General features: G+C 44.1%; 1 protein-coding gene across 1 annotated transcript in view; it reads left to right on the forward strand.

Annotated features, from left to right (window-relative positions):
* The window catches only part of ARHGAP32 (Rho GTPase activating protein 32), a 150132-nt gene that overhangs the window by 32248 nt on the left and 90618 nt on the right, over positions 1–27266 (forward strand). Inside the window, exon 4 of the mRNA XM_010008099.1 lies at positions 24065–24151. Within this exon, the coding sequence (XP_010006401.1) occupies positions 24065–24151 (87 nt within the window). The remainder of the gene's footprint in view (positions 1–24064; positions 24152–27266) is intronic.

The following is a 27266-nucleotide window of genomic DNA, read 5'->3' on the forward strand; positions in this document are numbered from 1 at the left end:
GACTCCTGACATGGGGAGACACTAACTGGAGCTGTAAGCACACAGGAGAGGGATGTGAGTAGCAGAAGATGAGAACCATGTGCGTGTGTTTGTGCACGTGAAGAGCAGGAGGAATGCAATAAATACAAGCATTGTGATAGCCCCTTGGAGTGTCATGTTAAAGCCAGATATTTCTAGTCTGCCTGAAGTTTTTATGCAACATCTGGCTAAGGGGGAAGATTTTGGTTTTACTCCTAGAAGTACTTTTCTTTTTAGAACATCAGTTTGTCCATATAACTGTTCTGCTCACCCATCAGCCCCCTTTTCTCTGCAGGGAGTAGCTGAGCGGAAGGGCTTCCCATCCAGTCTATTCCATGCATTAGCACTTGCTCATGTTTTTGTATGAAAATGCATGTGGTGATATAAAACACATCAGTTTTGCACTGTGCCTCTGGACCCAGCAGTGGAACGTGGACTTTCAGTTTATTTCTTTAAAAAAAAATTAGGGTGGGGGTGGATTTGAGAGGTGAAATTTTAAAAGGTTCTTTCCCATGCATGGGTGCACAACATTCTGCTTGCACCTTCCCCCAGCTGAAGTTCAGCAAAGTAGTGGGCAAGTAAAGGTTGATTTGAGTCCTGTAGCTCTGTGCTACGTTGGAGTGAAGTGCATTCAGTGCCAGTGTAGCTGGAGACAAACCTGTGTGTAAACCTGGGGCTGCAAGTCCAGCAAATGACACCAGCACAGGGTTTCACACAGACCCAGCTGTGAAGATGAGTGGCTGTTGATCCTTCCCACTTCTGGGGTCACGGGAGGAAATGGAGTAAGTTTCCCCTCAGCTTTTATCACTTCCTCCTGCCAACTGAGGGGAGATGATTTTCCTTCATTTGCTGCTCCTCCTGTCAGCAAGAGAAGTTGGTATTTAGCCAGATATTAAATAATGCTTTTCCTGGGGAAGGAGTTCTCAGATGTGTCTCTAGTATCTCTCATTTCCCATCCCCTCCTTGCTGCTCTCTGGCTTGAGCTTGGTCCTGCAAATTCTTACTCAGAAAGATGTGCTGTGCATATATTTGATGTGCAAAGCCTGTTTGCTCCTCCTTACAGTCTGTTTCTGCAGCTTTTAAAAAAGTGTTAATGGTGGCTGCTTGTCTAGTGAATGCTGAAAGGTTCATTCATCTTTGTTGTATAAGGCTTCTGAAGAACCTTCTGGGGTCTTCAAAGAAATGAGTCATCATTGTTTATTCTCATTTAGAGAGTCTGCTTCATCATTTGCAAAGGTAGGCCCTGTCATCTTGTTGAGTTTATTCTCTTCATCTGAGTCCAGAAGAGGCCTGCACCTGCAGGCAACTGGAAGGATGTGTATCCCTCTCTCCTTGGGGGCAGAGAGGTCAAGTGGGGAGCGTGGAGATCAGGCCAGGTTTGTCAGTGCTGCTGGGAGGTCACAAGGACTGATTTGAGATCAGATTGCAGGAACCCATCAGGACAAACTGAAATACTCTCCTGAGCTATGGATTTAACGGACAGACAAGTCTGTGGAGAGGAGATTGCATGTCACCTATGGGTAGAATTGTTTTGTGGTTTCATGAGCACTGGTTTTGCTTCCTCTAACCTCCCTCCCTCGTGAGACACAGATCCCGTGTGTTCAGAGGGGCAGGGGCTGCACACCAGCAGAGCTGCTGACAGAAAAGGAGGGAAGGGAGGCCATCCAGAGGGACCTTGGCAGGCCCCAGAAGTGGGCTTGTGCAAATTAAATTCAGCAAGGCCAAGTGCAAGGTTCTGCACCTGGGTTGAGGCAATCCCAGGCACAAATACAGGCTGGGGGGAGTAAGGTTTGAGGACAGACCAGAGGAGAAGGGCTTGAGGGTAGTGGTGGACCAGAAGTTTAACATGGGCCATCAATGTGCACTTGCAGCCTGGAAGGCCTCTGTGTCCTGGGCTGCATCAAAAGCAGCATGGCCAGCTGGTTGAGAGAGGTGATTTTCCCCCTCTGCTCTGGTGAGACCCCACCTGGAGCACTGTGTCCAGTTACATAAGAACATAAGAAGGACACAGAACTCCTTGAGTGTGTCCAGAGGAGGCCACGAAGATGGTCAGAGGGCTGGAGCACCTCCCCTGTGAAGACAGGCTGAGGAAGTTGGGCTTGTTCAGCCTGGAGAAGAGGAGGCCCCATGGTGGCCTTACAGCAACTTCCCAGTATCTGAAGGGGCCTACAAGAAAGCTGGGCTGGGGCTTTTGACACAGGTGTGTGGTGAGAGGACAAGGGGCAGTGGTCTGAAGCTTAAAGAGGGGAGATTCAGGTTGGACATTGGGAAAAAGTTCTTTCCTGTGGGGGTGGTGAGATGCTGGAACAGGTTGCCCAGGGAGGTTGTGGCTGTTCCCTCCCTGGAGGTGTTGAAGGGCAGGTTGGATGGGGCTTGGAGCAGCCTGGGCTGGTGGGAGGTGTAGGGGGCTTGGAACTAGAATATCCTTGAGGTCCCTTCCAACCCAAACCACTCTATGATTCTATGAAAGCCAGCAGCTACAGTTCCTCATGAGATTTCAGATTTATTCCTATCCTGCAGCTCCAAATATGGTGCAACCAAACTCCTCCTGCCCTCAAGGCTCCTCAGGATATGTTCGTTTTTCCCTTGTGTGCACTATTAAGCTTTGTTTACTGCCTGTGTTTCTAGGACCTTGGTTCCTTGTTACTGTTGCTCTATAAATGCAAAATAAGAAACAATACTCAGCACAGTTCTTGATTTGACCAGTGGGTTAAAAATAACACAAATAGCTCTTTTTGGATGGCATGAAGGTGAAACATCATAGAATAAACCTACCTCTACATTCTGAGTAAGAAAAAGTACTTATGGAACATGAGTGAGGCAGGATTGATGACTTCTGTAAGCAAATGAAGCTTCTCCTTGGCACAATACTTCCCCCACCAAAATTAATTAAAAATAAATAAATTATTGTCTCTGAGACTTTTCTGTTTGTTTTTTTTTCTCCTCCCCTGGAACTTCTGCAAATATTTCAGGTGTATAAAGCAATTTTTCCAGTGACTTTGATTCTTATCAGTGTGGAAAAAAAGCTGATTTAGTGGGGGAGGGAAAAGAAAAAGTGAGTGAATATGAGACTAACAGCCTGGAATGACAGGACTGTATCAATTCTCAGTTCTGTCTGAGGAATAATGTGCCTGTTTCCAGCAAATGGAAAAGTAGAGCAGGACTTAAACTGTCACTGACCTCCCACAGAATTTAATGGATTTTGGAGCTCAGAGAAGAAGTCATAACTAACTCAGTGATTTTTAAATGCACTTTCCTTGAAAGTCAGCAGTTTTATGAAGGAAGATAAAAAGTGTTTGTAATCTTACAGAGCTGTAAAAAAAATTGAAATTCACTGGCTCAGTCTGTTTTTTGCCTATGGATGAATGTGTTTCTCAATAAGCTTAAACCATAACATATTGCAGGTTCTAGATGGTTTCTGTCCTTACCATATGTTGGCAGCACATAAAACGAGCCTGTTTTAAAATGATGGACTAGAAGTGTAAAGCAATCTCCTTCTTGGCCCATTCAAGTGGCTTTTCTGGGTAAGTGGTTCCTGAATGGACCAACTATGAAAATGGACCTTTTCCTTCGATGAAGGGAACGTTGCGTTTGTGCCCATTGATGGCAACAGCCAAAGGAAGTTTCCTGGTTGGTCCAAGTGGCAGAGAGTGAAAGAAAGGACACTTTGTTTTGTGGCAAGGCCACTTTTCTTTCACATAAATAAATAATTAAACAACCCAGCTCCTTTAATTTAACTGCCTCTTTGTTTTTGCCCAAAGCCAGCGAGTGGCTGGTTCCTCTTCCAGAGCCATCTCCATTGTTTGGACACTGTAAATACTCACACAGTTGTGCTCAGCGTTTCACTGGAGGAACCGGGGCTACATGAACAGGAAGATAATGTTCCTGGTGTTTTCCTTGGGAGCTGGCTTAGTGAGCCCTGTGATCATTTGTATTGCGATGCCATCTAGTGTGCAAAGGGCTCTCGGGCTTCTCCTGCTGTGGAAATTCAGGGCAGCAGTGGTTTTCTCCTTGCAGCTGATTTCAGGCTATTCCAAACAGCTGCATCGCTGGGTGGAGGTGGTTGTAATAAAGTGTTTGTGTCATGAGCTTCCAATTTACAAAAATCTCATCTTGATGATTGCTTGGCAGTGGAGGGGTGGGCTGGGGAGCAGAAGAGGGCAGGAGAAGCAGGGATAAATTGCTGAGCCTGAAGAGTTTTCTGTGATCATGGGGTGATTTTGTATCACTTATGTGTGTGTCAGAAATTAATTTCTGGGATTTAGAGCATGTCCAGTGGTTGGTAGGTTTACATCCAGTTTGTTGTTCCTGTTGTGCTTTCATGGGTTACGAAATCCAGTGATGAATCCGTGCGGAGTTAAACCCCTAACCTTACCTAACGGGAGGCCATTTGAATCTGACTTTGCCGTTCTTTGGACCTGTTGTCAAATAGATTTGGTACAGGAGAAACATTACTTCACTGCTTGTGCTGTCTTCATTTGTATTTTGATCTCTTAGCTGTCTCCTTTAAGCTCTGCACAGGGAAGAATATAGTTTTCCCCCGTCAGCCGGACAGAAGAATCCTTCCCTCTCTTGTTCTGCAAAGTGTGTCACCTGATTGATTTGCTTGCAGACTTGCTGCCTTTTCCAGCACTGTTTTTGGTATCACTGTGAGAGCCAAAATACTTAATTCTAACTACTGCCAGGAGAGGGGCTGTGTCTCCCCAGGTAGTGACTAGACCTCAGCATGGCAAAGGCTGCCAGGGAGGATTCGTTTCTGAATAATCTGGAGTTTGGTTTCAATTATTTGTGAAATTAGACTTTAATAGGGTGTGAAATGGAAAGAGAGAGAGGTAACACCAGATGCCTTTATTTACATGTGTTAATCAACACAGACTCAACAACAAATGGAACTGTAGCCATTCAGAGTTTGAAATGCTCCACGTTTGGCTGGGAACTGTGAAAAATGTGCTGCTTTGCAGGTAGGTGGATGGGCAGCAGGATTTTTTTTATCATTATTTTTTTAAAGTGCCTAACATGCCAGAATCCTGTCAGAACCCTGGAGTTACTGTATTTCAGGAATACCAAATGTGGCTATGGAAACCCATCATTATGTTGAGTTAGCTTTGCTTTGAACACTGTCATGGAAAATATTTACTTTTCCCTTTTTGAGCATAAACTGTGGTGGAAGGAGGAACACACAGGAGCGGGCATCAAAGTGCCCATTTCCAAATGTCTGTTATATTCACCAGGGTCAATTAAGTAGTGACTAAAGGTGGTTTCCTTTGGAGACAGACTGGGTTTTTCTTTTTGGCTGCTGGTTCTGCAGTGGTAGGCATTCCCAATTTTATGGGAAATCGTGTCGGAAGCAAAGTTTGGTTTGCAGCCAGGAAGGATTTTTAGTTAACTGTTCAAGGCAGCTCGGTGGGGCAAGAAGGGGAACAAATACCTGATGTTGATTGTGCTGTAGACGGTAGCTAAGAGTTTTGTCACACATTATGTCACTTCTGGCTAATTCTCTCTATTGTTCAACAGAGTAATTTGATTTGGTTTCCTCAGAAACTTGTGGATTTTGGTGCTGTTGCTTGGGGACTGCACTTGGTGGAATGAGAACAATAATTTCTCCGGAGTTGAGAAGGGTTCAAGGACAATTTTGCATTAGGCCTCTAGAGAACTTCACAATGGATTGTAGGGCACAAGGGCTGCTGTGCTCACCTGCCTGGTGCCAGGCACAGACACTGTGACAACACGGGGAATGGTTCTCTGGTTGTAGGTGGGCAGTAAAAAGAAAAAAGTAGCTTTCTTAGAAGCACCGTTTTGTGTGGCAGTGAAGCCTGTTGAGCCTTTTTTGAGTCACTGCTTGTAGTTATTAAATAAAGTCAATGTAGAGAATAGTTAAAACTGTAACTGGTTAAAATATGATTTGTCAGTGGAGGGAATAAGAACTTCTTTGGTTATTTGGTGTTTCTTTTCCCTCCTAGAAGGATATCAGCTATCTGGTAGGAATAATGTGAGCAAGTAGTGTATCTAGTTTAAAAGAGGGAGTAAAATTTATAATCAGGCCAGTCTTACGCTGGTACCTTTTCAGCTCCATGTACTTTTGCATAATACATGCTGCTTGTTAGCAAAACACCGGTGAATCTATGGTCTGGGGCACCATCCAGACACTCCACTCCTGCCTTGCACAGGTCAGTTCAGGATGCTGTTTGCCTAAGCAAATATGCTTCTGACCTGGGAAGAGATTTTCTTCACTGTCACTTTCTATGATCTCTTTGTGCCAACGACAGGCAGGGCTGCACGTCAGGAACGACACCAATCCTATGGCAGGAATTGCTTTCTAATTTTATCAGGGAAGACCAGGTGCAAAAGGGAATTGGGAATCAGCTTTCAGATGGGCTGAGGGGCAATGAAGAGAGCAGGACTCGGGCAGCTACTGCTCACTGCCCTATTTTGCACAAAATAAGGCTGCTCTTGAGGTGGCTCAGGCTGCACTGACTTCCTTCATCCCCTAATGTTTGTTTTCTTCCTGCCATCACTGCATCCCACAGTCCCATTTACTGAGATGTATGAGAAGCGACTTTTGCCCACTTGTCCTACTTGAAAATAGAGCAACCACTGGCACCTTCTTCCAGTGAAACAGTTAAAAAAAATCACTTGAATGGAAAAGAATTTTCCAGGGTTTGGGAGAAATTGAGTTTTGGGGAGCAGGTGGAAGAAGAAATTGCATTTCTTTTTAACTGTGCTAATTTTAATGGTATGGGTTTTTTTAAACATCTTGCATTCAGCATTACAATTTTTCTAGAGTATTTTCACAGCTGAAAGAACAACGATAAACTTTTTTTGTGAGGTGTGGAGGATGGTCAATGAAGAAGGCTTTTAAAGTGTGTGTTCCCATACTATTTTGTGCTATACTGGACTATATTGTACATATGTGAGAACTGAAAACTGATCAATTGTTTTCAGTCTTGTGAAGATGCTTTTTCAGGCATCAAGGGTGTGTGTTACTCTACATGCAGGATATGGACAAGTGGGCATGTGAGATAGGTGAGTTTGTTGTCAGTGCAGGCAACAAACAGGGAACATTGGGAGCTTTGCACAGAGGCAGGAGAATGGGCATCAGGGCTGGGATGTGCATAGTTCTCTGTCATCTCTCTGCGTCTTAGACTGCACTTGTTTGAGAAATAAATATGCAAAGTGTGCAAGAAGAGATTTTGTTTAAAATACTCTGCACAGTGAAACTTAAAGCATGAACTTGTAGGAAATTCCTAGTTCCTGATGCCAATGTAACCAGCCACTCTGCTAACACCACTAGATGCTTAGGGGATAATTTGCTCTCCTTTTTTTGCTGACCAGCCCATCTCAGAACCTGACTATAGTGTCCCAAGCAAAGTAGGTACAGAGCACCAGCTGGAGTAAAATAGTAAGAAATTAAATGACAGACTTTGTATCCAGGGTAAAAGCTCTTGTTGGCTGCTGAAAGATGAGAGCACTGGCAGCAACCTGCAGCTTCTGAGAACTTGTATTTTTCCTGAACTGGGCTGCAGAGTTAAACTAGAATTTGGACAGGGAGCTCTCTGGCCAGCCATTGTAATAAAGGCATGAGGTTGTGCTAATAAACTGTCAGATACTAAGTTTTCCATTTTAACCTGTGAGTTCAGAAACACTGATGTGGGAAGGAGGGACGAAGGTAGAATAGATGCCATTAGAACTATTCCATGGTCAATAACTTGCAAAATGCCTCTTTCTGACTAGACATGACTAGACCTTGATATTAACTAGCAGGCGTGCTAGTAGCAGTGTTAAGTGGGCTGATGTTTGTTGGAACTAGCAGTCCTTTGAAGGGTTAAATTACCACGCACACTTAAAACTGAACCCAGACTTGGGGGCTGAGGGACAGGGGTGATCTCCTGGTTATCTGTGCTCAGGTGCTGAAGGAGAAAACCCTGTCAGTGAATAATGACCTGCAAAATTAAGAGTCTGTAGCTCCCTCAGTATCGTTCATTCTTCGGCCATAGCACAGACCCTTTGGACGAGCCAACATATTTAGGCTGTTAACTGAACGGGGAAGATTTCGACAGCAAACTTTTCATCATTTAAATACTTGTTTCCTTTAGGGAATACGTGCAGTGAACAGAGAGCCCTTGTACCCAGGCAGCAGGGCACACATCCTGCACGGATGTGCAGCTTGCACAGCACCGGGGGCTGGAGAGGAATTTCATGGTGCTTTAATGCTGAGCAGTTCAATACCACTGGAAAAGAGAGAAGGCTGAGGAATCACCCTGCCTTAAGCTCTGCTGGGTTTCAGGCATGTGATGGCAGTTTGCTGTCATTTTTTTTTCCTCCTTTGGAGCTGTAGCAGCAGAGTCCTGTGCCGCGCCTGAGCACAAGCCCTGCACGCATCCCCTCCCTCTCTGTTTCTCTTGGCTCTTGTTAAACTCTCCGGCTTGTCTTGTGGGACCTTTCCAATGAGAGAGCGAGCGAGAGCGAAAGGAACACCACGGATTCCTCTGCCCTGCAAATTGAGCATGAAATGGGCAGCGTGGAAAGGGCTGGTGGGGCTGTGGAGGCAGATCCTCAGAGCTGTTCCTAGGCAGGCTCAGCTGAAGGAGCAGCAGCACCAGGGAGAGAGGAGAGCGAGGGAACCGAAGGTGGGCAGTTGGATTTGGTTTTGCTAGCCTGGAGTTCTTGCATTTCGGAGCTGATGCCTGGAAGGTTTTTTCAATTAGCTCCTGGGAAGCTACGGAGAGACCTGGAACTGTTAGGCCTTGGCTAGGGATCCATCCATGGAAAGAATAGATCATTGTAGCAAGGGTAAGTAGTACACAGCCTTTCAGAGATCCTCTAGAATTGAGAAAAGATACTTTTTTGTTTCCTGGCACAGTATAATGATAATAATGGTAAAATAAAAACAGCTGGAAGAATGGCTTCAGGATGGCACCAAATGCTAATGTGACAAGAAAGAATGAATCAGAATGAATGCAGTGCTTTCTTTGCAGAATGGTCGGATGCAGTTTAAAGGGGGAGTTTATTCCATTTTTGTGCAGATTGTCAAGCATTAGATTTTAAACCTCAGGATAGTGCAAACTCTCCTTCCAGAGAGCCTGTAGCCTGTTGAAAGATTTTTTTGCACTGAAGAAGTCAATCTGAAAGCCATGAGGTATAGGGATTTAACTGGGAGGAGTGGGGCTGGGGAACATCCCAGTAGGGGTTTCCTACCTTAGCTGAAGTGAATGGCTGTTGAGATCCAGGTTTTTAAACTTCTGATGTGTCTTCTACTAATTGGAGAAATGAGAGGCCAGTAGTAGTTCCATGTACTGAATTTTATGGTGCTAGATGTGTTTCTAACTGTTGCTAATAATGCCTAGAACACTTCCTTTGTTCTGAGGGTAGATTTTGCAAAGGTTTATTTTTAAAATGAGAAAATGTTATTATTTCTTTCCTCCTCTGACATTTTGTGCATCTGCCTTTAAAAATAATCCTTAGGATATAGAGTAATATCTCTTAACAAAGGGAAGGCATGTTGACTCTGAACTTTGATCTGGATGATTTTGTAAACTGCTTATTGCATGTTTCTTTTTGATGCAGATCTGCATGTCTGTGAAACATGGATTTGGGTAAATCTTTAATGAGGTGCAGGGACACATAATACTCATCTTAGATGCTATGCTGACAGGAGCAAGAGAAAAATACACAGTAGACAGAGAAGTTTGACAAGACTAGGCATTTTTTCATTCATGTCCAGTTAATAATTTACTGGCTAAAATCTGGGCTTTCTAGGAATGACTTTGTCCATGTGCCTACCTCTGAAATTCCTGCCACAGGCAGCTTAGTCCTATTCCAGGCTCTTAAGCAGTGCAGAGCAGTGCAAAGCACTGCAAGACGTCAGCAAAATAACCGTGAGAATTACCATTGCTCCTTCCTTTGGAAATCCGCACTGTGGGCTTTTAGGATCTGTCCTAACTTCTGCCTTTGTGCTGGCTCAGCTCTCCTTGTCTTTTGTGTAGGAGAGTTGGATTTAAACCACTTCCCATTTCCTGCCTATCTTTGCTCGTTGCTTTTCATATGACCCAATAAGCCTTTTATCCTTTGCACCCAGATTTGCATATGTGAATAAAGAGAATCTCTTTACATACTTTCCCCCCCCCCCCCATTAGTTGTGCCAGGCTGAGTGACACCTTTCCTTTGAGGTTTTTGGTTAGTGTGACGAGTAAGAGCTGGTGATAAAAGTACTTGGGTTACTCACAAATCTGAGCTTAATGTTTGTGCCATGAGCCAAAGAAACTGAGAGCTTTTTTGTGTTTTATTTATGTGCTTGTGTTTGGCTGAGCAGTCAGAGTAAGGAGGGCTGTTTGGACTAGCTGCTTTCAAAATACTCCACAGTTTGCATGGCAGGGCTTCTCACACACAAAATTCAGCAGCTGGGAGATTTAGATTAATTATTTGGAATCTTATTTGCTTGACTTGTGGCTTTTTTCTTATGCTGATTCCTTACAACACACTTATGTGAGGGGCTGGGTTTTTTCTTTGTTTGTTTCCTTCTTTTTTATCTTTGACATTTAAAAGCTAGGAATTAATAGGGAACAACTCAACATGCTCTGGAAATCTAGGGGACAGGCTTCTAACAAGTACTGTACAGCTTAATAAGAGAAATGCCACAAGTTTGAAACAGAACAAGAAGTTCAATATCCTCAGCCTGGTCCAGAAATGCCGTTTGCTTGATGCCCCCTGAAAGGCACTTTGCATAAAGACACTCAAAGATGTGTTCAAACTCTTTTACACCAAAACCAAATCAAACTCCTCTGCTTGAAGCCTGGTTTATTGTACCTGGAGGTGTCTGTGTCTGAAATTGCTGCAATGTTTGTAGTTTGTCAGTATTATAATATTAATGAGAACCTATCCCCTTAGTCGTTTAGCACATCCTTGCCATTGATTTTAATAACAAAAAGTTTCATTTATGTTTATATTGTTTTATGGAAAATGAACTTGAAAGAGAGAACTTGTGTACCTCCAGAGGATTTTCATTTCCTTTTGCCTGCACTATACTGGTTGCTTTCTTGCCTTTCCCTGGCAGCCCTGATGCCTGCCCAGCTCCTGTGGATCCTGGCTTTCCCTCCTCAGCAGGGCTGGCCAGCTGTGCTTGGGCAGGGTGGTTGGTGGTGCATGCTCTGTGAAAATACTGAGGCTGTGGAGCAAGACATCACCCATCCTCCTGTGCCTGTCAAAGTGGAATGCTCTGTTTTCTCCAAACAACAAAACAATCATTTAATCAACAACATGCTATAATAGAGGCTCTGTAGTTACTGAAACCAGATGTGTCTGTGGCTCCGTGGCTGGACTTGCCCTACGAGCTTTCTTTGGAATAGCTGTGGTTTTAATTTCCATCATAGGTGTGCTAGGAAAACTGTCTTTTCCAGTTGTGTTCTATCTTTTGGTGGTCAGAAGTAATACACTCAGTTACAGATTCAGTTCATTTCTCTTCTGGTTCTTAAACCTTGAAGCACATTTCTGGGCAGCAGAGGACATGGATGTTTATTCCTGAGCTTCAGGGCTGCTGCAGCCTGGTTAGCCTGGTGTTCTGTGGGGCCTCATTAGCTCTCTTGAGGATGAGAAGGAACATGGTAGCCTGGACCCGTCCATACTCTGAGATCCTCTCTGGCAGTGATTCTCCATCTGTGGTCACAGCTACTGAATGCAGGGACTTTCCATCTTGTCACCATGTGTAACATATTACCCTGCTGTATGTCTGGGAAAAGCACAACCACCTATGCCCATGGATATTTGGGGGCCACTGCTTAGTGTCCTGTTTGACTGTTGTTTTCTGAGACCCCAGATAGTCAAAGGAATTTCTCCCATGAAAAAAGGAGAAGAAGATGAGGTCCTCAGGGAAGCAAAATACCATACAGGAAAGGAATCTATGAAGTAGTAGATCTGTGTTTCTCCCACATCTTCCCAACTCTTGCTACAAGTGATACAGATTCTGCTTCATACAAAGGAGCCAGAAAATCCAAGTTTCACCCAGCTGAGGTGAAAAGCAGTGTGGTGCTTTCAGCACCTGCTGGCTTTAATCTAAAAAGTTATCTTGCTAACCATGTTTTGGGTCTAATTTATCTTATGGCCATTATTTCTTTAGCCTGGAATGCCTGGAGCAAGGAAGTTTCCTAACGGTCAGTTCATACAGAACTTCAAAGAAAAGAGACAAAGTCACTGAATTCCAACCAGAAAACCCACAGGTGGCAAATGCAGCTTATGGAGGGTTCCAGGGTGTTAGGTCCTCTTTGCCAGTCCTGGAGTGCCCGAGGCAGTGCTCTGCAGGCAGCCACATGGAGGGGGTGTTCGTTAGTTTGTTTTTAATGACATCAGATATTTTAACTTCATGAAAACAGTCTGTTTTCAGACCCTAAGAAGTTGTTTTTGCCTAATGGAGTCCCTAATGGCTGCATCTGAGAAGTTTTTATGAATATTTCATTGGTTATGAAGAACGACCTTCTTACGCATTTAAAGGAAATAAAAGGTTGAGACCACATGAGAAAACATTTGCAACTTAATACAGGAAAATCTGGGAAAAGTATCTCTGATACAACTCTCTGAGATCTTGTGTCTCAACAAGCTTAGACATCAAATATGCTTGGCTTAAGAATTAAAACAAACAAACTCCAGCAGCGTATACATAAGCTGCCTGCCTTGGCAGCTCAACCTGGAATTAGGGATTGAAAGTGAGATCTTTCCAAGTTGCACATTTCTGACTGCAGCAAGAGTCAGGTTCTGTCAAGGTTACTCCTGATTTCATCTTCAGAGAGCACGAACTAGATCCTGGTGTGCTTGGTGTCTGAGAGCAGCACAACAGCAGGGTGGTGTGGCACAAGGGGGAGGATCTCCCTGCCCAAAACTGCATGTGAGGTTGGGAAGGGCAGAAGTCATGAGGAGTTGCTTTCCATCTGCTCTTGCTTTGTGCAGGTGAAAGGTGACACTGGGTAAGGGTCTTGCCTGGTTACATATTTATTTTGTATTGCTGGCTTAGTTGATTAATATGCTTTATCTTTTACCATTTGTCTAATTGACCACCTTGGATACTCAGAGTGGAGCTGTCCTGCACCAGTCACTATGGGAAACCTAAAAACCATCAGGTCAGAAGCTGCTGTGTTTGCAGTGGAGCCTTTCCTGCATGTAGTTACATGACCACCCCATCCCCAGGTGCAACCACCATGTGTTTTACCTGTGCAAGTCCTTTCTTACAGGGGGTTGCTTCTGGACCTGCATGTTCACAAGCATCTCACGAGCTCCAGGTTGTAACCCATGGTGGTGTCCATCACAAGAAAACAGCCATCATTCTCAGCTGGAGTAGTGTGATGGAAATCAGCACCTGTCAGACTCAGGCTGATAAGTTCAGTCAGTGCTGAAAGCTGTTGTTGACTTTCAGTCCAAAGATGACCTCTGCTTCCATGGAGGTGCCATGTTCTTATGCCTGCCATCCATCAGGTGTTTCCTGTGCGCTGAGTGAACAAGGGCAGTTCCCTGCTCTAAAGGAATGTCACTAGCTAAAACCTGGGAGTAGCAGTGGAAGCAGCCTTAGGAACCTTTGCCCAGCATTGCATTCTGGAAGCAACCTCTAAATCAGACACCAAACCCAGGAGTAATTAAATCTCAGGAGATGCCCCTTTTCTGCCATCTTAAGGTGACACTTGCCAGCTGCCCACCAGACAGCTGAGCTGGGTGCATATTTAAAGTGTTCCAGTAGCCAGTCACACCACAGGAGCTCTGTTTTTCCCATGTTCTAGCCAGCATGGGTGCCCAGCATTCTCTCCTCTGTCTTTAAAGTTGTCGTCTGCAAGAGTTTTGATCTCTGCAGGAGCCCCAGGAGTGTCCCAGCTGTTCCAGCCTGGCCCAGAAGAGCCGAGGTGCAGCGTGTGTGTGTGACCTCATTGGAAGCTTATATTAAAAACAAAATAACAAAATAACCCAATGGAGACCTGATGTTGTGCATATAAGGCACATATGGAACTATTATTGCATCCAGTCTGATTAAAGCACCTCAAGGATGCTGCTGTGGAGTTTAGTATCTGCCCTTTTCTCTAGCTCTGCATATTTAGAAACGGTGGTAGGATTTATTAGTCTTGAAGGTGAGGCTCAGTTGAAGGGATGCTGACTGCTGAATAATCATGCTTCCATAGGAAAAAATTCTCATGTGATTTGCAAGCTTAAAATAGTTCTGAAAGTAGCTACGGGCAAAATACACATCCCACAACCTTTAAAATTTACCTAGTGCCTGTACTTGCATAGAATTTGGCCTTTGGAGTAGACTTGTGATTTGATGTGAATTTGTGGCTGCTAGAAGGAGAATTTAAGCCAGCATTTTGTTTCATGCCTGTTGCTAGTATCCTCCTTACATGTCCCCATGATGTTTTCTATTGTACTCTACTCAATCTATGGGGAAAACCAGGATGTCTTCATGGGAACATTTTGCTTGTTCACTGTGGAGATGTGCTTGAGTTGAGTCATCAAAACACAGAGTTGAACGAGGCAGTGACGGTAGCAAACTGCTGGGGCCAGAATTCATCTGTGAGATACTTATACACAGTTTTATCATCCACACCCAAACCTGACATGCCAATTCAGCCCCCCTGGGAGAGCTTTGCTTGCATGTCTTTCACCGGGGTGCTGGTTCTAGCTGAGGCTCATGGTGTTTCATTGATTGTCTGGAGATAAAGAACCACGTTCTGTGCTGCGTGGTGAGCTCACCACACTGGTGAGCTTGGAGTAGTGATCTGGGTGGCATTACAGGAGATGCCATTTGCTTGCTTGTCTTGTTGAGCCCTGGGGTGGTTTTTTTGCTGCTCTTGGGAATGGCCTTTGAGCTTTCAAAGGGGTGATTTAAAATACTAGTGAAGAAGTGGAGTTTTGGGTAGAAAAGTAACATGTCTTTCTTGTCTTTGATTTCATCATTACTTTGGGGTAGTTGTGCTTGGGTAAAGAAGTCACTGCTGGCAATGTTCTTTTCCTGCTCTGAAGCTACAGTTCTGTATGAAAAGGAGAAAGCAGGAGAAGATGGGGAACTGTGTGGGAGTGTAATTAGTACATTTAGCAAGATAAATCTAGAGAGGGGGGAAAAAAGGCCAGATAAATACATTTATGCTGTCAGAGTAATTACTTAGAAAATGTTTTCCTGGATAAAATGATTCACCAAGCTAAAATTTCAAATATAATAAAATAATAGCTTCAAATATATCAAAAAACAGGTCTTGAAGGTGCCCCTTTATAAGACAAACTGCTATAAGGGGCTCAGCTGAATGAGAATGAAGTGGAGTTTGAGTCACCAGGGTAATCTGGGAGATGGCAAAAGGAGACTGGAGCTGAGAGGGGTAATAAAAGCTTTTTCTATGAGCCTGTAGCTCCGAGTATGATCAGTGTTGAGGCTTTTAATTTCTTCAAGGTTTGTCCCAGGGATATTTGAGTCCTAGATTTTTATTTTTTTTTAATAAATAAAACATAGCAATGTTTCACAGGATAATTAGCCTCATGTTTCCTGCTCTCAGACATACTTTTCACCCAATACCTACATTCCAAAGTGATGCATAAAGGTGACATTTGTCCTGTGGTTTTTCCCTCGTCTGAATTGCACAAACATCGTAAATTAAGGAGAGGGCAGACATCAAGGAGACATTAGAAGTGTGGTGGCTTAGGAAAAAAAACAACAAAAAGAGACCATTCCCAAATACTGCAAGAAAAAATAATTGGATTTAATAGTGGTTTGGAAACTTAATGAGCTTTTGCTGTGGCCGAGTATGAGCGGCACAAGTTTCAGTTGCATGTGTCTGGCTGCTTTCACCAGGGAGTTAACCTGAAATTCCATCTCGGAAAAACGTACAAAGATTACCAGGTTTCCTTGGAACAATGACACATCCTCTGCCAGGAAAAGCATCAGCCTTTCCACTGACTTAAAACTCCTGGCGAAAGACACTTCTGCAGCATTCTTGCCATTTCTTCTCGAGGTCTCTGCAGATATGAGCTCTGGTTGAGATGAAACCTGCTGACGTTTCTGCTTGGCTGTGAGGCTGATTCATGTGCCCCAGCACATCTTCCTGTCACCTCTTCCTCCTGCCTGGACCACAGTGCCTGGTGCTGTCAATTGGTTGGGAAGGCACAGATGGACAGGTTGGGCATAAAGAGAAAGGCCAATGAGGCTTAGTCTGCTTATGCTTCATGGCAAACTTCTAATCATTTTAGTAGGGGGCCTACAGGAAAGCTAGGGAGGGGCTTTTCATCAGAGAAGGCAGAGATAGGACAAGGGGCGATGGTTTTAAACTGAGAGAGGGGAGATTTGCTTAGATATTAGGAAAAAATTCTTCATTCTAAGGGTGGTGAGGAACTGGGATGGGTTGCCCAGGGAGGTTGTTGATGCCCCATCTCTGGAGGTTGGACGAGGTTTTGTGCAGCCTAATCTAGTGGTTCCCTGCTCATGGCAGGGGGATTGGAACTTGTTGATCTTTAGGGTCCCTTCCAGCCTGAATGATTCTGTGATTCTATGATTATGAAGCAATGCAGGTTCTCTTAATGTGTAGAAAGCTACTGTGGTAACTTCATGTACTTAATTGCTTTGATTGGCCATAAAACGTGTTTTTCACATGGTTTGCATTATGTTACATACAGGTAGGTGCAATTTATCTGTTGCATTGCAGCAGGTTTTATGGCAGTAATGTGTGTATTGCACTTCATGCCTGCAGATCAAACCAGATCATGGGCAGGACCGTATGTTCAGGAGCTGATTCATGTGCCCCAGCACATCTTCCTGTCACCTCTTCCTCCTGCCTGGACCACAGTGCCTGGTGCTGTCAATTGGTTGGGAAGGCACAGATGGACAGGTTGGGCATAAAGAGAAAGGCCAATGAGGCTTAGTCTGCTTATGCTTCATGGCAAACTTCTAATCATTTTAGTAGGGGGCCTACAGGAAAGCTAGGGAGGGGCTTTTCATCAGAGAAGGCAGAGATAGGACAAGGGGCGATGGTTTTAAACTGAGAGAGGGGAGATTTGCTTAGATATTAGGAAAAAATTCTTCATTCTAAGGGTGGTGAGGAACTGGGATGGGTTGCCCAGGGAGGTTGTTGATGCCCCATCTCTGGAGGTTGGACGAGGTTTTGTGCAGCCTAATCTAGTGGTTCCCTGCTCATGGCAGGGGGATTGGAACTTGTTGATCTTTAGGGTCCCTTCCAGCCTGAATGATTCTGTGATTCTATGATTATGAAGCAATGCAGGTTCTCTTAATGTGTAGAAAGCTACTGTGGTAACTTCATGTACTTAATTGCTTTGATTGGCCATAAAACGTGTTTTTCACATGGTTTGCATTATGTTACATACAGGTAGGTGCAATTTATCTGTTGCATTGCAGCAGGTTTTATGGCAGTAATGTGTGTATTGCACTTCATGCCTGCAGATCAAACCAGATCATGGGCAGGACCGTATGTTCAGGAGCTCCTCAGCAGGTGCACCTGCTGGTCAGGGTCAGAGAAGTTTAGGAAACAGCTTGGGAAATGCTGTGTGGAATATGGACATGGACTCCCAGAGGCTGTAACAGTTATTCCACAGGCTTTTGCTGCTCTTCAGAGTGGTCTTCCCTGCTAGTGTCCAAACTCAGTGTGGGCTCCACACCACTGATGGGAGGTGGTTTTTGGTGGACTAGTTTACTTAAAGCACAGTGGTACAAGCAGGTTTGGACTTTGGGGGGAATGATTTGGCTCCTTCTACACGGAGATAGGGAGAAGATTTGAAGGGAGATGAAATCAAGCATGCTTTCCTGGCCTGTGGTTTTCATTCTCTAACTCATTATCATCTAATTATTTAATGCCTTCCACATGGAATTCTAACTTTATCTCCATTGCTTTGCCAGGATTTATTTTCTGTTTTATTCTTTTTTAATTTTTGACATCTTTTTAGCTGGAAGATTTTAAGCTTGAGGTGGCAGCTCTGCAAAATGAATTCTGTCCTTGGAAGCAAGGCAAGTTCATGGTGTTGGTTATCAAAGATATGGGATAGATTTGCCAAAGCTCTTGTAAGCTCCTCTTTCAGGGTGTGCTGCTCTGCCTGCTGCCTCCCTGCCAGCTCTGCTTCACTTGTTGAGATTCCTGTGTGTGAGTGAGATCAAGGACAAGGGTTCATGGCTTTATGAGGCAGAAGATGAAATAAAAAAGTGTCATAGATGAATCAGACCTGTGCTTCCTAAGCTTTGCACAGATTATCCTTTCTTCAGGGGAGCTGGTTGATGGAGTTAACATCACTTGGAAACAAGGAAATTAAAGCCAAAGCTCTCTAGATGAGCTTACTTTGACATCTGGGGTCAGAGGCACAGCTGGGAGAAGCAGACACAGCTCCACTCACCTTGCAAAGCAAAGCCAGCTCTTACCTGCTGAGGATTTGGCACCTAAATTTTGTAGCCAACAATCCTACTCTTGGCAACAGATTGATGTAGTGCTTTCCCTTGGGATGACTGTTAAAAGTTTCGGCAGTTTAGAAGAGGAGCATACAGTGCATAAAAAAGTATTAATCTCAAAATTCTGTTTTTCATTATTTTTCTGTCTGTAGTCACACTGAGAAGTGAAGAACCTTGTGAAACAAGCCATGTAAAAGCTGCCTCTGCTCTAGTTAAAGTCCTCTCCACAGGCACTTTTTGGATCTCTGTGCAGGGAACGTGGCAGGTCTCTTGCAGCTCCAAACAGGTTCACTGGGGACTTGAAATTGAGGAACTCCAGACAAACACATGGGTCTTTAAAACACCTGCTGCTTTGCTGCAAGGACAGATCTGCCAGAGTTTGATGTGAGGATTATTCTTGGAGGGAGAGCAGAAGGGAGCTTCCAAAGCCACTTTGGAGACGAGAAATGAGAGTGGTTTTGTTCTTGCAAAGCCGGTTCTGGAAGATAAATGCACGTGCAAAGAACTGTCTGTAGCACCACTGAGCTTTGGAGCAGGACTCCTTCATGTGCCACATTATAACTTACCCTCCTGTTCAATTTGTTGCTATTTATCCCTACAAGAGGGATACCCAGAAAATTATCCTCTGCAGGAGACTCCTGTAATCACTGTCTTTATCTGCTACCTGACTAGAGATGGGCTGCTGCTGCTTCTCAGGTGGTGGGAAAGCCACAGAAGCACTTTGAAGCTACTCCTGACTGTATATCTGGTGAATAAAGTCTTGGCTAGGAAGCACTGCTCTTTTTAGCAAAATTATGTATGAACCAGGTATGTAGCTTAATTTTGCCTATTAGGTTACCAAGGGAAACTGTTGCTATCAGAGGTACTGTGAAATCCTGATGGCCTCTTCCACTGGCCTCCTGCTCTTGGAGAACTTGTCTGCTATTTGGTCTAACACAGTTACCCATCCTTTGGCACCTCATTGCATTGGGAACTGCAGCTCTAGCTGCACAAAGCCCATCGTTTGCAGGTAGGGGAGGAATTGCCTGGCCTGGTTTCACACACTCCTCAGTTCTTTGGGGTGTGTATGTGCAGAAAGGCCGAGTGGAGACTTACAAACTTGTCTCTGACTGTGTAGAGGCAAATTGGAACCAGACCTTGACACACGGTTTCCAGCACTCTGCCTGATCCATCCTGGCTTGTCTTAGAAATAGTGTGAGCAGCAGAAGCAGAGAGGTGATTGTCCCCCTGTCCTCAGCACTGGGTAGGCCACACCTGGAGTGTTGTGTCCAGTTTGGGGCACCTCCACTCCAGAGAGATCTCAAGGTGCTGGAGCGAGGACAGAGGAGGCAATGAAGCTGGTGAATGGCCTGGAGAATCAATCTGATGAGGAAGGCTTGAAGGAGCTGGGAATGTTTAGTTTGAGGAAGAGAAGGCTGAGGGGAGATGTCATCAGTCTCTACAACTACCTGAAAGGTCATTGTAGAGAGGTTGGTGCTGGTCTCTTCTCACAGGTCATTAGTGACAGAACAAGAGGGAAGGGCTTCAAGCTGCACCAGGGCAGGTTCAGACTGGACATTAGGAAAAACACTTTCACAGCAAGAGTGGTTGGACACTGGAACAGTCTGCCCAGGGAGGTGGTGGAGTCACCATCCTTGGACATGTTGAAGGGTCATTTGGAGGTGGTGTTGGTGGATGTGGTTTAGGGGAGAACTTTGTAGAGTAGGTATGGTGGTTGGACTTGGTGATCCCAAGGGGCTTCTCCAACCTGAATGGTTTTATGTTTCTATGATTCTGTGATGTTTAAGGCTTTCTTTCTGTATCATAAAATGCTACCACTGAAAAAATTAGGAGACCATAAACCTTATTTATGAAGTCAATCATAGCTACTTGTGCTAGCTACACATACATATTCCAATAATAAATGAACCTAAGAGAACCTAATGCATCATCATTGTTCATCCTGGTCAGGAAGTTTGACAGCCAACTTCAATGTGAAAAATGAACATTTCAGCATTTCTTGATACATTTCATGTATCAAGTCATATATGTAAAGTATCCTGTTTGACACTTTGGTCAGTTACCATAAGTGCTATTTACAAATTATTTCATCTCTCTCATATGGTAATAGAAACTGTTCCAGGGGTATCCTCCAGACCCTGCTGTCTTGGGTCTGTCTAAGATGAAAATCAACTTAACAGTTTGGGGTCAACCAGATTTTGCCGGTGAGTCATATTCAGAGTTCACTGAGGTCAAGAGAGGCCTTTGCTTTGTGCTCCTTGGATTCCCAGTCAGGCCCAGGTGCTCCTACACTTCCCAGGATGTTCTGTTTATAAGGGATGTTGCGGGAGGAAAAGCTTTTCAGCATCATGTCATCCACAATTTTTGGAAGAGAGTCAATAAATGTCTATTAACTGAGCAAAACCAAAAAAGTGGGGAACAGGGAGCGTAGCAAATATTCATATTCTGGGTATTTTGCTGTAAGGACAGTAACATTACATGATGAAACCAATAGATTTTCTTGTGTGAGTGGGTATGAGGTTGGCTGCAGGAAGAGGAGCAGCCTTTGGTTTAGCTGCTCCAGCTTTATTCAGAAATGAGACCATTGCATGTGTACAGGGCAGTACAATGGATTTAAAATATCACTTCTTACTACAGTGAGTTGGTCAAAATGGGGACGTTCAGAGACATGAAAGTGGAAACTAACCACGTGGGTGTGCAGTTGGTGAATAGAAATCAGTAGGTTAGTCCTGGGGTTGGCATGGTCTTCAAATGAAAGTTTGCTGTGACTTAGTCATCCTACACACATGGACCTGACGCCTACAGATGATTCACTTGCTATTTCTGGAGGATTCGTGTAGAGACTTGGCCTGACTTGAGTCCAAACTGGTGTAAATTACAGTACATGCAAGAGGAAAGTGATGCAATTCAACCTTTGTCTTAACTCAGCCCATACCTTTTTCATTGTGTTGCACAGAATCTGGCCTTGGGTATGTTCAGGGAGCTGCTGCCTTTGTATGCTGGTGATTTAATTGTCTGGCTGCTGGTTTGTCAGCTGCAAACTGGCTCTGCTGGTGTGAAGGGGAAGAGCAGTGATACCCTTGAGCATTCAGAGGGAAGGCAAGGCCTGAAATTTCCTTGTGAGTTGATCAAGTAGGTGTATGTGCCCTGAATAAGCATAGGGAAGATTAGAGGATGGAAATTTCTCTCCCTGAATAGAAAACACACGTTTAATTGAACTGGAGCTCCCTGATACCTGACAAACATGGAAAATCTCTCCAGTAGTGTATTAGCTTTCCTTTACTGCATGCTTTGTTATTTTGTTTTTCTTGGACTCTTAGTTTCAAAAGTTAGTAGCACTTTAAATATGAAATCTGATAGTGGAGACTGATGATAAAGTGGGGGGGAATGTGCAGTGCAGATATAAATAATGGTCACATTTAATGCCATTACTGGTGACAGGCTCTGTTACACACATAGAAAAGTCATTCTTAAAATTATCTCTTTCTGGAATGCCATTTTTTTAGTGGAATTAATCTCACCGTGTGCAAGATGCTCTGCAGCAGTTGGAGAGATTTATCTCTGGGACTGTCTTGCACACCAGCTTTACAAGGATGTGAGCGTGCCTGAAAATCATTCCAGTTCTCCCTGGAAAGCTGCACAGAAGGAAGCTGGCCTTGAAGGGAGAATTTATAGATGGTACAAGGGACTGTTGAAGGAAGCCAAAAAAGAGTGTGCTGAGAAAGTGGTAGAGGAGAAGCAGCAACAGTGTCTGAGGGAGACATTTCATGGGGGTTGTAGAGAGGTGATTGATGATGGAGGTGGCACTGAATGCAAATCATCCTCAAGAGCTTGCACAGGGTTGTAAGGTTTTCTGTGTCCTTATTAAAGAGCAGCCTCTGTGAAACTCTGTTTGATGTGCCCTCTTAGGTACCACTTTTTTAAGCTGCTCTGCCCTGTCAGGTAACAGGGGGGACTGAAAGTGCAGACTTGAGTTCTGATACAAATGCTTTGATGGAAAATTTGTGTTTGCTTGCCAAAAAAACCTGCCACAAAACAAGAGAAAGTTCTGTTGGCATAACCAGCACAAGAAGGCAGTGAGCATTTGAGCACATGCTCTCTCTTCCTTTAAAACCAGTTAATGTTGTAAAAATATAATAAATTGTGGCAGTCCAAAGACTTCGTTTGGTCCAAAAATCGCTTTAGTTGTCTGCAATCATGTATAGAACCATCAGGACAGAAATTAGTATTCAGGAAGTTAGGTCTCCTGAAGGAAGAGTGCCGAGTTTGTCTGCTCTGCAGCCTCCTTGCAAAGAGAGAGATACTAGCAAAATGCAGAGTGAAATTCACTCTGGGTATGGCTGGTCATTTATATGTCTGCCTGACATCTCCCTCTTTCTCAGGAGGTACTTGCCTCCAATCACCTGGTTTTGATTTTGTCCTGTTTGTATTCATGAAAATACAGCAATTTGTGAGTTTTCTTCTCAGTCTTTTGTTTGTTTTTGCTTTCATTTGTCCTTGGTGGGTTTTTTTGGTCTTAGCTAGTTACGATTTTCTTACAGACTTAATTTTTTAGTGCACATTTTCCAAGAGAAGAAAGTGTTGTTCCAAAAGACGTGTGTCCTGAACTCTTCTTCAGTGCTTTGTATTTTTAAGCTGGCATCATTTCTGCTTAAAAAAGAAAGTGAAAAACTCTTCTGGCAAGTCCAGCAGTGCTTTATCTGAGCAAATTACTGTCTGTATTACAGGGACTAAAGGTAGCAATGATTACTGTGTGTGTAGAGGCTCAGATGCCTCCTCCTGATCCATGTTTAAGGGAGTGTTGCACAGTTTTGTCTTCCTGGGGCTCTGCACTGGATATGGATCTCTGCTTCTTTTACAAAACAGCTTTTTGGAAGACAATGTATTTTTTTAATCTGCTTTGCAATCAGTCTTAATTTGCTTGTGATCACTTTGTAATGTCTGTTTTCAGAGAAGTTCATTAGATGCAGGTAATGCCAAGTATAGGATATCAAGACTAGTGGGAGTAGAAGGACTAGTCATAGGACAAGTTGTAGGGCTTTACATGTAGAGGAATGACATGGTTAAATCTCTCCTCTCTGCTCTGAAAAAAAGCACATCCTGATGTATTTTATGATACTGTATATGATGAATGGTGCCATAAAGCTCTCTGTTGTGGTAAATTGTTTGAAACACTGAAATTAAGAGATATGTTTCATTAGCTAATGTCTGCCTGAACATATAAAATAAGAAATTAATGAAGTTGGAAGAGGAAATCACTGTTATCTGATACATGAATATTTATAGAAATCTTTTCAGTGAACAATTAATTCTGCAGTCTTCTAAGCTAGAGGTTTAATCCCTGCCTCGAACAGTTTCCCTTCCTCTGACTGTTTTATTTTTGAACCATATTTTTATTTTTAAACTGTCAGGTGAGATGCCAAACTCCAATGGCATCCGAGGCTCTGGGGAAGCCATGAATGCTGCACATTTCCCATCTGCCAACCCCAGCCAGAGAATCACTTCCCTGATGCCCTGATACTCAGCATGTCTTGGAGCAAGTTGATGTGAATGTTGTGTTTCATGCATTATTACATGCCTGGCTTATCCCTGCTCACTGACCTGGTCTTTCTCTCTCTCTCTCTTGTCTCCACCCCCTCCCTGGTGTAGCTTTCCCTCCCGGAGGAGCAGAATGAAGTAACGAGGAACGGCTGCGAATCCAAGGAGCTGGTCTACCTTGTACAGATCTCTTGTCAGGTAAATGCCATGTTTTCTCCCCCCAGCTCGTTTTGCAGAGTGTATTGCATTGTGGTTGGCAACAAAGCCTCCTAATATTTGGATCTGATACTTCTCTGTGGCATGTGTGGGGGTTTTTTTTCCACTCCTTCCCTAGCTCTGCCCTCCCAGCGATGCTGTCTGTGCTGCTGCCCCTGGCGTGTGTCAGGAACAGGAGCATCCAGGGGAGAAAAAGGAGTCTGTTCAGCAAAATATCCTCACTACACTTGGTGCAGAGCTGCACAGTGCTTAGCCTAGAGACACCACTGTGCGTGCTGAGGCTGCCTACGTATGCCTGTCCCCTGGGGGACTGTGCAGTGACACAGGGACACAACAGGCACGTGGACAGGAGGGCAGGAGGGAGTGTGATGCAGCCAGTGGTGCTGCTGGTGGAGGCCTGTGCTGGCAGCCAGGAGGGGGGGATTCTTGAGCTGTTGCCAGTTATGTCTCCAGACAGCTGATATGAAATCCTTCCCCTGCTACTCTGGTATCAAAATGCTTTGGGCAGATAAATCTGCCACTTTGTACCACAGGTTCTCTGCTAATTCTGGGGATAGTGACTTTGTAAAATTCCACAGAATAGGTTGTTATAATTTAATAAGCTGAGTGAAATTGTTTGTAAGAAACATACTGCACTGACACATTCAATTGAGAGTTGATGCCTGTGTGTGGTCATTTTGCTGGTCTGAGCACAGCAGTTCTTTCCATGATTCGTCTCAGCACTTCTTGAGCATCCATGTTATCAATTTGTGATGAACATTAATGGGAATCACTGTGGTTTCTGTCCCTCCTTTTAAACCTCTGTGATTCTGCTGACATTTCTCTGGTACCAAAAGGAAATGTCTGGAGTAGGGATGCCTGTGTTGCCTTCATGTGACTTGTGTGGGGCAGGGAAGTATTTCCAGTCTGATTGTCCCAGCACAGTGACTTTACTACACCCAGACACATGAATTTGCAGTGAACTTGCTCTTCTCTCCTAACTCTGCTCACTGGTGAAGGGTGTGTGGGGGGAGCTGAGGAGCAAAGCATCCTCTGCTTTGGAGGAGGAGCTGGGCACACACTGAGCTGCAGCAGTGGAGTTGGTGTGACAAGAACCCAGAGTAATTCCTCTCTTCTGTCAGCACATACAGTGCAACACACACGTGCACATGTTGGTATGTACATTTGCTTATAAATAGTGCTCTTGGGAGAGAAAGTGGGCATGTCTCAAATGGACTGTTTGGGCATCATACCAGTGCTGCTCTGGCCCAGCTGTAGCAGCCTCATACAAAATCATCACTTTTAGAAAAGGCATCCAAGCTAACAAGCAGCACTGCAAAATGTCACAGTGGACACATGGCTGAGTCCCAGCCAAGAGCAGGACAGGGACCAAGAGTAAGATTTTTCAGGGGAATTTTCAGGGGACTTATGGAAATGGGAATTTCAATACATTCTGAGTCCTCACTTTTGGGACTGCTGTCACAGTTCTTATTGCAGAGATGAACCTTTTACTCATTCCTGACTATTTCAGGTGGGCCTATAGAAATACCAGTGTTTTGCAGAGCAGTTTTTCTCTACCCTTGAAGCATAGTCCTTCTGATCTTACTGACATCTCTAAAGATCAACAGGACACATTGGGGTATGACTGTGTCCTTCAGCCCTGCAGCTGATGTTCGTGCAGGAGCCAAGCCCCAGGAGCAGCACACAGGCAGGGCACAGGGCTGGAAGTGAGCCCAGCTGCCCAGCAGCTTGTGTGACACTCCAGACTCTCTGGTGCTTTGCAGCCTGTCACTCACCTCGTGTGTGTTCATCCATGTCCCTGCCTCTCTCTAACAAAGCTCGTGAGAAACTTGTGGCATCTGGATTCAATGAACCAGCAGGCATGGAAGGAGCTGCACAGCTGAGCATCATTTCTACCGTGGAGATACTTCACCCCTGACATCCCCTGGCCTCTCCTAATGTCCAGGGAAAGATTCCATTCAGTCAGGCGTTGGATACCAGTGGTGTCTGGATGGGTTTGGCTCCATGTTAGAATTGAATGGGAGGTGTGAAATAGCTCATGGAATGACAGTGCAGTGGGGAGAGATTTTGGCAGGACATGACTGCATCAGGCCAAAAATATTGAAGGAGAGAGAAAAAAAAATGCCTATAAAACAAATTTCACTTTGCTCACCTTTTGGATATGCTGCTAGTGTTGGTGCTCAGCCTGCTGCAGCAGCTTGCAAAAACCTCCTGGATTTCTTAGATAGACAAATTAAAAACAAAGTCTGTTGCTTAAGGCTAAGTCCATATAAATGTAAAAGCTTTAAGATATGTGTGATTTGTTACAAAACCAGATAATACAGTGAAATCACAGAGTCACAGAATCCTAGGGATTGGAATGAAATGCAAGAGTGTTTAGCCATTTGGCAATTTTAGATTATAGATCTTAGACAAACAGGCTAAAAACCAAGCTTGGGGGTTGAATGTGTTATACTGCTGTGCCTTAGCCAGTTTGGACTGTGCAGATACAATCCATGTGTTGTGTGGTCCATAAAAAGACATTTATTTTGTCATTTCACTCTGCAGCAGACAACAAACCAAAGCTTCAGACCATTAGACTTTTAAAACACCCAGCTCAGTCTTAGCTGTGTTTGGCAGGCTGCAGCTCAGCATTTACACTCAGGAAATTCTATCAAACTCCTTCCCATCTGTACGTATAATTTAATAGTGTAAAGAGGATTATTGTTTGATGCCTATTTTGCAAAGTGAAAACCCAGATAAGGTTTGAAAATTTATTTTGGAGTTGTGTTTGTGACACGTTTGTGCTGCAAGTCAGCTTATGAAACACAAGCTTTGTGTGAGGTTCAGAGGGGTTTTTTTAAATCTCTATTCAGCTTTTCTTCTTAAAAACCACAAAAAAATTTATCTAGTTCATTAGCTCTTACAAAGTAGTGGGAATATAGAGGGAGCTGTTCCAAGGGTTTCTGAAAAGTGAGAAGATAGGATTCTTCTGATTTCTTTGAACAAATTCAAACATGGAAACTAGCGAATGACAAAGGTAAGGTTTCATATTTTTTTGTGGGTAGGAAACAGAGAAGGATAAAATCCTGAAAGGTGTGGTGTGAGGGCTGTACCT

This window comes from Chaetura pelagica, unplaced genomic scaffold (assembly GCF_000747805.2).
Source record: "Chaetura pelagica isolate M959 unplaced genomic scaffold, ChaPel_1.0 scaffold32, whole genome shotgun sequence".
NCBI classification, from domain to species: domain Eukaryota; kingdom Metazoa; phylum Chordata; class Aves; order Apodiformes; family Apodidae; genus Chaetura; species Chaetura pelagica.